The 12,872-nt window shown below is 39.0% G+C and overlaps 2 protein-coding genes across 4 annotated transcripts in view; both read right to left on the bottom strand.

Annotated features, from left to right (window-relative positions):
- Positions 1 to 12,872, bottom strand: part of LOC137005779 (gastrula zinc finger protein XlCGF57.1-like) — a 576,742-nt gene that overhangs the window by 149,638 nt on the left and 414,232 nt on the right. The window lies entirely within an intron of this gene.
- LOC137007081 (tripartite motif-containing protein 16-like) overlaps positions 258 to 12,872 on the bottom strand; it is a 49,879-nt gene continuing 37,264 nt past the window's right edge. The window contains exons 2-3 of one of the 2 annotated variants that reach the window (XM_067368381.1): positions 2,334 to 2,375; positions 258 to 914 (exon numbers count right to left, since the gene is read on the bottom strand). In XM_067368381.1, coding sequence (XP_067224482.1) covers positions 373 to 914; positions 2,334 to 2,375 — 584 coding nt within the window. In that variant the 3' untranslated portion in view covers positions 258 to 372. The remainder of the gene's footprint in view (positions 915 to 2,333; positions 2,376 to 12,872) is intronic. The other variant, XM_067368389.1, reaches the window with a different exon arrangement.

The raw sequence follows: 12,872 nt of genomic DNA, 5'->3' as shown, positions 1-12,872 counted from the left end.
TTTGAAGTATACCGGGGCCTTAATAATAAGTTTAAACAGCATTTCAGCTTTTTCAAGCCAACCTGATAATGTTGCAGCAGCTTCTGTGCTTTGACTCCTTAAATACACTTGATTACAAGATGTTGAACAAATCTCAATTCTACACTCATAAATTATAACTGATGTGACACTATAATAGAACTAAATGAAGGTGATTTCCATTGACAAACAGAGATTGAGAAAAGCACAGACACACACACTGATCTGGGTTGCACACTTTTATTCTGACATGATATTTCAGTGTCACAGTATTAATGTAATGAAGAGACTCTATAACATCTGATTCATCATCAGCTCAAAGCATTATGGGTAGAATCAGCTTTTTCTGATTCATCAAATTAGTTTCACTGATGATCCAGTAAATAAAACCCTAAACCCAGGATAGAGCGGCTCAGTGAATGTGGTCTGGACTGTGTGGATGAGGATCATTGTGTCTCCAGAGATGCTGTAGAAGGACAGAGTTTTTGCACTGTGATCCACATACACTCCTGTTCTATAGTAACTCTTCCCATTCACATCTGTTCTACTGATAATGAACCTCCTAGAGACTTTAGTCTGTATATTATTGTGCCAGATTGAGTTACTGTACAAACTCCAGGACTGATCATTAGTTCCAAACACATAATTACCGGGTCCCTTTCTGCTGATGCTCTTATATGCCACTGATATCCACACATCTCCACTCCACTCAATCTCCCAGTAAGAGCGTCGATTGCTCACACTCTCTCTACACAACACCTGAGGATCACCTTGAAATCTTTCTGGATGATCAGGATATGACTTCTCTGTGTCAGTGCGAGTGATCACTCTGCTCCCCTCAGACAGAAGGAGGTATCTATACATTGTGTTTGGATCCAGAGTGAAGTGATGATAATCTGATGGAGATAAAACACATCACAATCAGGAATTATCAATCTGCGGCCGTATTCACAAAACAGTTTATCTTACCACTAAGAGTTCTCCTAAATAGCAGTAAAAGTTCTTAGCTAAGAGTTTTCTCTTAAAACCTATTCACAAAGCTGCTGAGACAAACTTTTACTAAGGAATAGACTGAAGTCTTAAGCTAAGAGTAAGGGCGGGGTTGACCTCATTGCTATGGAGTAAACACACAGTGATTGGCTGATGGGGGAGGAGTCAGTGATTCAATCATAGAAATATTGTAGAATGAGGTGTCATGTTTCCATATTAGAATAAAGGTTAAAAAATACAAATGTTGCTCTATTCAAATAAATATTTTTTAATAAAAATGTTGCCATATTCAAATAAAGGTTTTAAAATACAAGTGTTGCATTATTCAAATACATTTTTAATAAAAATGTTGCCATAGTCAAAATAAAATGTTGCCATATTGTTGCCATAAAGGTTTTAAAATGTAGTGTCACTTATTAAACTAGTATATACAGTTAATTGTCCACCTCTTGGATGTTTTTATCTTAAGGGAATGCAGAATTCAAGCGACAAATTATGTTTTATAAACAAAGTTTGGGAGAAACACATTCGTCTTTCTAATCAGCTCGAGAGGAGGAATATATACACAGAGGAGAGCTGACTCGCCTATAATTACTTCGACAGTTTTCTGGATCCCTCCGCCAACCTGCTCCTCACTCTCAGCTGGGGATATGAGGAGAACGCTGGGTTTGGGCTAAATTCATTGGACAGCACGCCAAATATGCTTATTATATATATATTTTTTTTACTCTATTCAATCATTTGTAAGTGTGAACTCAGGAAAACCATTGCCACCACAGGTAATCAGACAATATTTATTTGTCAAAGTTTTTTTTTCATCATAGATTCAAATCTATAAATCAAAATGTATTGCATTTATGAAGAAAAGGTTCAGCACCTAAGGCTCTATCGCTATTGCCTCAATGGTGTACAGTGTCTTTGGGTGAATTAGGACTGTTTGTGATTTTGTCTTAGTGACTTAGGAGTCCTCTTGACTACTAACGTTTCATAGATTTAGGAGCTAGTTTTAGCACTAAAATGCTTTGTGAAATACTCTTTTTTAATTTTAAATTTAGGACTACAATTAGGACTGACACGCCCATTATTTTTCAGAGTTTTTCCTAAATCTGCAAGTTAGGAGCTGCTTTTAGCCTTAAGATGTTTTTTGAATATGGCCCCAGATCTTTAAATGTATCTGAACTCTTCATGTTCAGTATTTCAGCAGTGTCTCAGTACAGTTGAGCAGATATCCTGTGAAAATCATCATAATCATGATCAACTCTAAATCGCTTCTGTCATATTTTCTCACTCAGTGAGTTTCTCTGCTTGTTTTCTCAGTGACTTACATTGTAGGAAGTCATTCCTGGTCTTGGGAACAAAGTCTTTGTCTGTGGAAATCAAGAGACATGAAGAGTGTGATTATCATGTCAGGAGAAAATGATCCCAGCATCCATCGCTCACACATGCAGAAATCCTCCAACACAGAAGATATTTAGAGAAATGCCTCTGCTGTTTTATTTATTATGAAATGTTACTATATAATATAAAGTTCCAGTTTAATAATACAAACATAGAGAAAAATGTTTTTTTTATTTAAATAAGACTACATTCCTTGTGTACATTTACAACTTGAGAGCATCTCTCTCTGTCTGTGTGACACACAAGAGCATCCTTCAACGATTCAGTTGCTGTTCTGACACTGTTGTGCTCATCTTTCAATGCATAACATTAACAGAGTAAATAAAATAAAGCTAAATGTAAGTAATTCATTGCAGAAAAGCATCTCTTAAAGGCTCTGTATACTTCAAGCTGAGTCATTCTTCATTTAGAGGTGAAAATCTTTGCAGTAAGTGTATCAAACAACCCAAGAACTGTGGGTAACAATTTAGAGCACTGTTTCTTACTGCACGACTAATAAGAAATTACAAGAAGAACAAATAGGTAATTCTTCATTAACACTTTAGTCACTACTGTTAACTACTAATGAAGATGTGTTAACAAAATCATAAGATTCTATTTCATACTGATTCGTTAAGTAACAGTTAGCTAATCAATAACTAATGAATTCTGTCATAACTCCTGAAGAACTACTATTAATTATCTACTAATTAATGTCCAAGAACAATAAATATGAACTACTAATGAACACAAAAATATTCATTTTCAAAATTACTTGAGTAAAATTATAACTTTGTACAGATTGTCACAGTCCAATTTTTATTATTATTATGGAAATGAAATATGCATTTATATGCTGCATAATATGCTGCACTCCCAAAAAGAGTCATTACTAGAAATTGTTTTGTCTGTATGGTGATTAACTACTTTTGTGCGCATGTTCTATAAGAAATCAGCTTCAGAAAGGAACCCCACCCTTGCCATAACTATCCAACTAACCACAGATATAAAAGGTTTATTTATTTATTTATTTACTTGTATGTTTTATTTGATTTACAAAAATCAATTTTTAAATCATTTTATTTCATGAATGTCAATGTCACAGAGTCGAACTCTGTGATTCCCTCCTCTGACCATCGGAGGGAGCCCTCACCCAAGTACTAACACACACACACACACACACACACACACACACTACATCTCCCATAATCCACTACCTTGGACTAATCACCTGCCAGCTGTAGCTCATTTACTGGACTATAAAAGACTCACATTCCCACCATTCAAATGCGAAGTCTTGTATTGCCTTGGTGTACATTTCTGAGCGTTCTTCTATTGTCTGACTGATTACTTGTTGCTGAACCTGTTGATTATCGTTAACAAACCTCTGCTGCCTACCCCTGACCTGTGCTTTGTATTCTGATCTGTGAGTGTTATCTGCCAGTCCTGACTTTTGCCCTGTGTTATACCTGTCTGCTCCTGAACTACCCTGCCTGTACGACTACGATCTTGTTTAATAAAGCATGCAAATGGATCCCAGCCTAAGTGACGATTCATTACAGTCAACATACAGGTATGCAATATATATTTACTGTACTGTATATGAAATATGAAAACTAATATGAGGTAAGTTGGCTGTGAAGGCGTTCAGAGTGGGGGTTTGGTTCGTTTCTAGGGTTGCCAACCGTTCCATATAATACGGAATCGTCCCGTATTTGACACATAAAAGTCTTGTTCCGTATTGAACTGATACGGAACGCACTTTGTTCCGTATTTTTGAGAATCAATTCAGTGCAAATCCATGACAGACATTTTCAGTTTTTTACCATTAAAAGCACAGTCATTTTTTGCAGTGTACGGTAGATAGGCCTACTAATTTCTCCCCCTGTTTGTCTATGATCAGCGTAGCATTTTTAACATCTTGGAACATCATCAGAGAATGCCCTTTTAATTGGTCGTTTCAGTCATTGTGAGTCACGTATCGTAGCAACGATGACGACAAGTGACAACAACGGGAAATGTAAAAATGACTACCTCCGAGCAGCCGGCGAAAAAGAAAAGAGCACAAAAATATAGAATTGAATGGGAAAATGACTACCCGTGGCTGGAATGCCTGAGTGACAATGAATACAAGGCCAATTGTACCATATGCCGTCGCGTTTTTTCTGTTTGTCACGGCAGAGTGTGTGATATTGAGCAGCACGCATAAAGCGATAATCACAAGAGGAGCGAGAGGCTGCGGGCACAGGAGGGAGCGATGTCAAGGTTCCTTGTCCGTCAGACGACTCCAGAGGCTGATATGGTAGGCTATGTAATCATATGGATTTTTAAAACTCAAATATAGTTGATAAGAAAGTGATTATATTAAAAGAGTACAGGTTTAGCCTAACATTCCATATCCTTTGTTCCCCCTTGTTGTGTTCCTGTCTCCCGCTCCCTCATAATGTGTCAATCATTTCTTGACACGTCATCGTTTCTTAATAAGGTATCTGGAGGAGGGAAATAATTATGGATTTAGATAGCTCAAGGTTTAAAAAAGGGTGGGGTCTTTGAAGGGGGTTCTAAGATTAGCAAAGTTTATTCAAATGACACTTGAAATTTGTTTTTGACACTTTAAAAGGCTATATTTCAATATACTAATAAACTATTTTTTTCTATATGGCTTAGGCTAATACTTAGGTAGGCCTAACCTATGTATAAACCACACACACACACAGAGACAGACTTTTACAGACATTCAGTCCAACAGTCCAACCACCAAATAGTTCATATAACTAAGCCTACTCACAAAGCATAGGCTTACAAATAGTGAAATTGTATATCTCTTTCTTTAGGTCACTGCTGCTGAGCTAGCACATGTATGTCATACAGTGAACCACAATTTGAGCTACAACAGTTCTGACTGTGGGCTTAAGCTCTGTCACCGAACACTGAGCGATTCTAATATTGTCAAGAAGATGTCCTGTGGGAGAACAAAAGCAGAGGCACTAGTCACAGAAGTCCTTGCCCCAAAGGCAGTACAGGAGGTGATCAACAAATTAAAAAGTACTGAGAATCCACGTCCATTTTCTATTCAAACTGATGCATCTAACAAGGGCAATCGCAAGATGTTTCCCTTGGCTGTACAGTTTTTCACTGCAGAGAGCGGGGTCATGAACAAGTTGATAGATTTCGTTGAAAATCCAGATGAATCTGCTGAGGGAATAGTCACTACAATTCGGAGCTCTCTTGGAAACCTGGGCCTGACTTTGGATCATGTGTCTGCATTCAGTGCAGACAATTCAATTGTCAATTATGGAATCCACAATTCAGTATTCTCAAAATTAAAAAGTTCCAACAATGATCTCCTCAGAGGCAACTGCCATGCGCATATTGTCCATAAAGTATGCCCTGGATCAGCTCTCAGTCGACATAGAAAATGTAGTTCTGAAGGTCTACAGTTTCTTTTCCATCTCTGCAAAAAAAAAGAGTCTCTGAAGGAGTTTTGTGCCTTTTGTGATGTCGAGTTCCATGAAGTCATGCGCCATGACCAGATGGTTGTCACTCAACCCTGCAATCAGTCGCCTGCTCCAGAACTGGACTGCTCTCAAGTCCTGTTTCATTAGCATGGGTGTTGACTGTCCAAGGCACCTGCAAACATTGCTGAAATTAACAAGCAATGCTGCTGGCGTTGAGGACGACGAGCCTGATCTTGTGGAGGTGTATCTCCTCTTTTGTAACAACATCCTGACCCTCTTTGAAGAAGTGGTCAAAAAGCTGGAGAGGAATGACACCACATCAGCTGACCTCTATGCCATCATGCACTCTTTTCTGACAAAAGTATCTCAGAGAAGAGATGATGGATTCTATGGCTGCCTAACTAAACAAAAGCTTCAGCGTCTTTCTCCATCTGATGCTGATGTTGCCAGACAGGAGTTTACAGCCTTCTTAAACACTGCCATTACATACATACAAAAATGGTTCAATTTTTCAGAAGACCACTGGTTTTTTCATCTACAGCCCCTCTCTCTGACATCTGGGAGGATCTTGTCATGATCCTGGCTTCTTCTCCTCTTTCTCTGTCTCCCTCTTGTGGTCACACACTCTCACGCACACACTCTCACGCACACACTTCCACTTCTACGCTTATTATCTCTTTCAGCTGGTTCCCCTTTCGTTCCCTTCTCCTCACCTGTCCCCTTTTTCCTCTTGATTGTCTCTGCTTCTTATTCCCTCTTCATAGCCCTGTTTTGTTGTCGGATTATTCAATGACCTCTCGTGAGAAACGTCTGTTCTCTTGTCCTGTCCTGTCTGATCTGTGGAGAGTGAAGTCATTATTTCTGCTGTGAGTTATTACTGCCATTGGACTGTGTATTATCCAGCTGTGCCTGTTTGCAGAGTACCTGTTCTGCGTTCGTCCTTGGCTGTTCACCCTGACTGCTGTCTTCACTATTTCTGACTGGCTGAATGCATCTCGGGGTCCCTGCCTCTGTCCTCGTGGAAGTTTATGCAGATTTTCTTTGATCCAGTCGTCTGGCTGTTTTCGTTCAGGCTCTGTTTAATGCCTGTGATTTGTGTTCTAATTACTCAGTGAGGACTATTTACTTTTCTTATTAAAGACTGTTAACTGCATCCCGCCCTGGTCTTCCATCATTCTTACATAACAGATCTCTTATGATGGCATGGAGAAGATCATTGAGCAGCTTCACCTGGTTAGCAGGCAAAACATCTCCATGGATATGCTTTATGATGAGTGTGTTACTGCCAACAACATTCTAAAGCATCTCACAGAGCATGATGACTGGGTATCCAAGGGAACAGCAGAGAAGTGGATGGCAGTTCTACAGGCAATCGATCTCCCAAACATCCTTGCTGTGCTGTCCTTTGTCCTCAGCATCCCATCTTCCACTGGGTATGTGGAGAGGGTGTTCTCGGCAATGAAAAATAAATGGTCAGATGTACGAAACAAATGTTCAGTTGGACTAATAAAAAGTGAGCTGATCATCACTCTGAATTATGAGATGTCTTGTACAGAGTTCTACAGTGCAGCTCTACAGGACAAACAACTACTCGCTGCTGCAAGAAATCAAAAAAGTACACATGGAAAAAATAGCTGCACAATGTACTTAGTCTGGAGGTTTATTTGTTTCTGTGAGATTTTCCATGTGCATGCATACAGGTGTTGGTATTGCTTGAATGCAGTATTTGAGTGCAATATTTTTATGTATTATTGTTTTGCACTGGAAAGAAATATTAACTATAATGGAAATATAATTATATAAAGATATTTGCACTACACTTCCTTAAAATGTTGTATAATTAAATTAAAAATATTATTTTTTGCACTGGAAAGAACATTCTAGAAGTCTAATTCTATTGAATAAGTTTGCACAAGGCTACAGAAAACTGTTGTGTTTATTTTTCTTCAAATGCAGTCTAAGCCGATGAATTTTGAATGTTATATGTTGTATTTGTTTAAGTTAAAAATAAAACGTATTATAAACTAAACAAATCCATGGTTCATTGTTGGAAAAATGGGTAACACTTTAGAATACTGTATCGTACTTACTACATAACTAATGAGGAATTACTGCAGAATTAATCGGTAGTTCTTCATTAACACTCAAGTAACTACTATTAACTACTGAGGAATATGTGTTAACTAATCAGTATGTCATAGCATTTTTTAATTGTGTTAAGTAACTATTAGTTAATCAGTAACTAATCAATTCAGTCATGCCTCCTGAAGAACTACGATTAAGTAACTACTAATTCAGCTTCAGGAGGAATAACTATTAAGTAACTATTAATGAACTGTGCAGTATCAGGTTATGGCCCTTTCTTCTTTACTACTAATGTTAGTGGATTTACTTAGATTTATGCCTACTGTACTGATTATATATATATAAATGCTCTGCAAATATTGTTAAACATTCGTTCATTTGCGCCACTGTATGTTTCTGTCGGTGGGTGCTATAATGTTGCACGTCTTGCATCACATGCAGGTCAAAGTTTGAGCGCACACATGTAATATCTGTAAGTTTTGTAATATCTCCCGTTTTGCAAGAGAAAAGGGACTGGGATTCCAACTGTCAGCGGAGAGGTACATCGCTCTCGCATTATAACAATGCGCTGGCGACACTTAAACTAAACACTGTAGATACCACATTAATGAACTGTAGAATTAGAAGAAAGTTGTTTATTCATTTATGTTTTTTAAACGAATGGTGAATTCTTCGTGTTTTTCCTCGTGCTCGACCATTTCCGTGGATGGTGCTTGAGAGTGTTAATTTTTTTATTCCAGTGTTGTCTTGTGTGATACACCCATGTGTATTCACAAGGTAATGTGTCTTTGGTATTAATATTTATTTATTTATACATTTATTTAATTATTTATGTATTTATTTATTTATTTATTTAACAAAGAGTTTATTGTACACTGAGTTATTAATTATCACTACTTAAGACTGAAGTTTTAAAAGAATACAATTGTTGCCACTAGAGGGAGTCCGTTGTGGGTTGCTATGGTGATGCGCGTGTGTTTACTTCAGACGCTACAAGCTGCGTTTGAGGAAAGACACTCATCTTTTCTTGTGTTTACTTCTCCTGATAATTCAGGTATATATATTCATAAAAGAAATGAAAATATGTGTCATTGCCAATATAAGACATGTCAGTTCACATTTTCTATGTGTTTAAAACCAATAACTTGTTTGTGTTAAATGTAAAGTACAGGTAAAACGGTTAATTGTTGTGATCGTAGACAATTCACATGTAAATAATACATTTTATTTCAGTATGTGCTAATTTATTAATATAAAAATGACTCAGAAAGTGTATATTTGCATATTTGTTCAGACTTAAAGTAGTGTGCATGTGTTATGAGAGTGACGGTGATCATTTTATACAGTAAAACGGTTTCATTTTTAAAAGATACTAATATAACAGTAAAGATTACAGATGTGTTAATAGTGTATTTTGTGTTATTGATAAGTATAAAGTGATGATGATATGATGTCAATAAATAGACGCTACAAGCTGCGTTTGAGGAAAGACACTCATCTTTTCTTGTGTTTACTTCTCCTGATAATTCAGGGGTTTTGTAATCTATTTACGTGTTCCACGCCCGGGACTCGTAACAGATTCATGGAGGTTCCACCGAGATCAACAACCAGAGTGTGAAGCCAGTTTGGGATCCAGACCGTACGACGACGACACAAAGGGTTGTGTGTGACCTTGTTGCAGCTGCTGATGTCCAGAGAGCTAAAAGGGGCCGAGCTGAGAGGAAGGCTACGCATCGCTAAGGGTCGTGAGAGGGTCTGAAGCTGGACAAGATGGCTGATGAAAGGAAGCAACTGGTTTGGAAAATCAAGAAAAGTCTTCATACACTGACTGCTGGTGAACTGTGTCAGATAGCTGAGAGCATCATACCATCTGCAGGTCAGGATTCATCCAACATATCCAGGGACGACGAAGAAGGTTGTTTCAACTTCATCTCTTCATACATGCACAGCAAAACGTTAACAGAACTAGAAGATAAAGGTTACGCACAGTTACTGTTTTTAAAAGACAGTATTGATGAGCTTATTCAGAATCGTGTAACTGTTGTAAGTGATCATTCTATGTATGATTTAATTGAAACAGATGTGTACACAAAAACACCTACACCAGTAAAACGAACACAAACACAATCAGCAAGTCCACAAATGCAAACATTTACATCACCACTACCCATAAATGCCAATGGTGATACACAGTTTTTAGAGTATGAGAAGCTACTCTCTAGTTATGAGGAATTAGGAAGAAAGCTGTCTGAGTTTAAAATTCCATCTACTGTTGGACGAGTAGAACATTCACCCCTCACAGAGCAGGGTAGCACACAAAATACAAGACACCTACCACCCAGACAGTCTGATAGTATGTTATACTTGAGAGATTTATCATACTTACCACTTTTTTGAATTCAAGATACATGGGGGGCAGGTGGGTGACAACACGTCTGACATCGGATACAACAATTTGTGTAAGCAGATCGACGAAGGCCTCAAAGCAAACCACACAGACAGTGAGATCATTCAAGCTGTTCTGCGCATAGTGAAACCAGGACAATTCAAAGAGATGCTCATTAACAAAGATGATTTAACTGTGACTGAACTGAAAAGTTTTCTGCAGTCTCACATGAGTGAAAGGAGCAGCAGTGAGCTTTTCCAAGAGTTGATGAGCACCAGACAACGTGAGAATGAAACACCGCAACAGTTTCTATATCGTGTAATAGGACTGAAACAGAAAGTGATTTTCGCTTCCAAGCAGAGTAACACTAACATTGAATATGAGCCAAAAACGGTCCAGAATGTGTTCCTGCGTACTATACATCAGGGTTTCCTTCCCAAGTACAGTGACATAAGAAGTGAACTAAGACCCTTGCTAACAAACCACACAGTTACTGATGAAACACTACTGAAACAAGTGACAAAAATCTCAAGTGAGGAAAGTGAGCGCCAACGAAGATTAGGCCAAGCCATACAGTGAAAACAGACTCAAGCTCATAGCGCACAGATTGACTCAGGATCGGACGAGAATGAATCAAACACCAAAATGCAAAAAATAAAGAGCAAGACAAAAACCATACAAGAACTAAGCGCTCAAGTAGAAGCTTTAAAAAGTACAATTGACACTTTGAAACAAGCTAAATGGCCATTTCACTGCTCAGCACAAACGGGAGCAGGTTCACATGCTGTACATAGATCAACACCAACAAAGAGAGGAGGACCATATGGGTGTCCGAGGTGTATAGAGGAAGGTAAAAGCTCATGCAACCACTGCTTCATCTGTGGAGAAGAAGGACACCGAGCCATTGGATGCGGTAAAAGGGCAAGGGGCACAAGGAATACTTACCAGACTACTGAACTGAGATTGTCAACTGGAGAAAGATTCCCAGAGAACAGAGTACACGAAGCCAATGCAAACAGTGCAGTCTGCTCTTCTGTGTCTAGAAAGACAAACTCGACAAAGAACAGAGTAGCAAAGCTAATTGGAAACAAATGCTTGTTAAAGTGTAACATTAATGGTTATGCCGTGTCCGCCCTACTTGATACAGGTGCTCAGGTCAGTATCATTGATCAGACATGGAAAAGAACCTATTTACCCGATCAGCACCTACGACCTCTGAGTGAACTAATGGGGTCTAAACCTCTTCATGTCTTGGCTGTTAATGGAGATGTCTTACCGTTCGATGGGTGGGTTGAAGCGACAGTGAACCTCCCAGGCAACAGTGATCCACAGTTAGCCATTCAAGTTCCTTTCCTGGTGGGTAAAATGGCTCTTGAGCAACCCCTCCTGGGATTTAATGCCATTGAACAGCTGGTCAAAGGACAGACGACTGGTGCAAGTGTTCTTGCAACAATCACTATGCTGCAAAAGGGAGCCATGGAGATTGGAGATGATCAGGCTGAGGTGATAGTAAACTTCATACAGACACAAAAGTCATCTTGTGATACTGAGGCCATTGTCAAAGTTGGACGTCAGGATGTTGTTATTCCTTCAGGTCGACTGGCACAGATAAAATGTTCTATACCTACAGATTTTGATTCGTCAGATCCTGTTATCTTGTTTGAGACCAATGTAGACAATCCACAACTTGAGAGACTTGATCTTGGAGATGGATTGCTGGAAGTCTGTGGAAGACAGAAACCGTTCATTAGCATTCCAGTAGAAAATCATACCAGACATGACATTATCTTACCACGACGAACGACACTCGGGAGCATACAGTCCATTAAGAAAATTGTGGAGACAGACCAAATAGCAGAACCAGTTCCTGTGGAAGTTAACAGTGCAGAGACCCAAGAAGGAACAGATAATAACAGTATTACAGTAACAGAGCATTGGGACCCGCCTCTAGATCTAAGTCACTTGACTGAGGAGCAACAAAGGATAGCGAAGAGGATGTTGTATGAAGAGTCTATGGCATTTGCATACAATGATGAAGACGTGGGCTGTGTCCCAAGTTTACAGATGTCCATCAACTTGATTGACAACATTCCTGTTCAGAGAGCATACTCCTCAGTTCCCAAGCCATTACATAAAGAAGTGAGAGAGTACATCCAAGATCTCCTAGCCAGAGGGTGGATTGTGAAGTCAAAGTCCCCCTATTCTGCACCAGTTGTATGTGTCAGAAAGAAGGATGGAACACTTCGACTTTGTGTTGACTACAGACTACTTAACAAGAAAACCGTCCCTGATAGGCATCCCCTTCCTCAGATTCAAGACCTCACTGACACGTTGGGAGGGTATAGCTGGTTCTCGATTTTGGATCAAGGGAAAGCTTATCACCAAGGCTTTATTGCGGAGGGATCACGACATCTGACTGCTTTCATTACTCCTTGGGGCCTCTATGAGTGGGTACGAATTCCTTTCAGATTAACCAATGCACCTGCTGCCTTTCAACGAAGCATGGAGGAGATGTTGGAGACTCTGAGGGATGAATGCTGTATCCCTTACCTTGATGA

The sequence above is a fragment of the Chanodichthys erythropterus genome, chromosome 3, assembly GCF_024489055.1.
Source record: "Chanodichthys erythropterus isolate Z2021 chromosome 3, ASM2448905v1, whole genome shotgun sequence".
NCBI lineage: Eukaryota > Metazoa > Chordata > Actinopteri > Cypriniformes > Xenocyprididae > Chanodichthys > Chanodichthys erythropterus.
The sequence above is the reverse complement of the archived record's forward strand: the minus strand, read 5'-3'. Positions and strand labels throughout refer to the sequence as shown.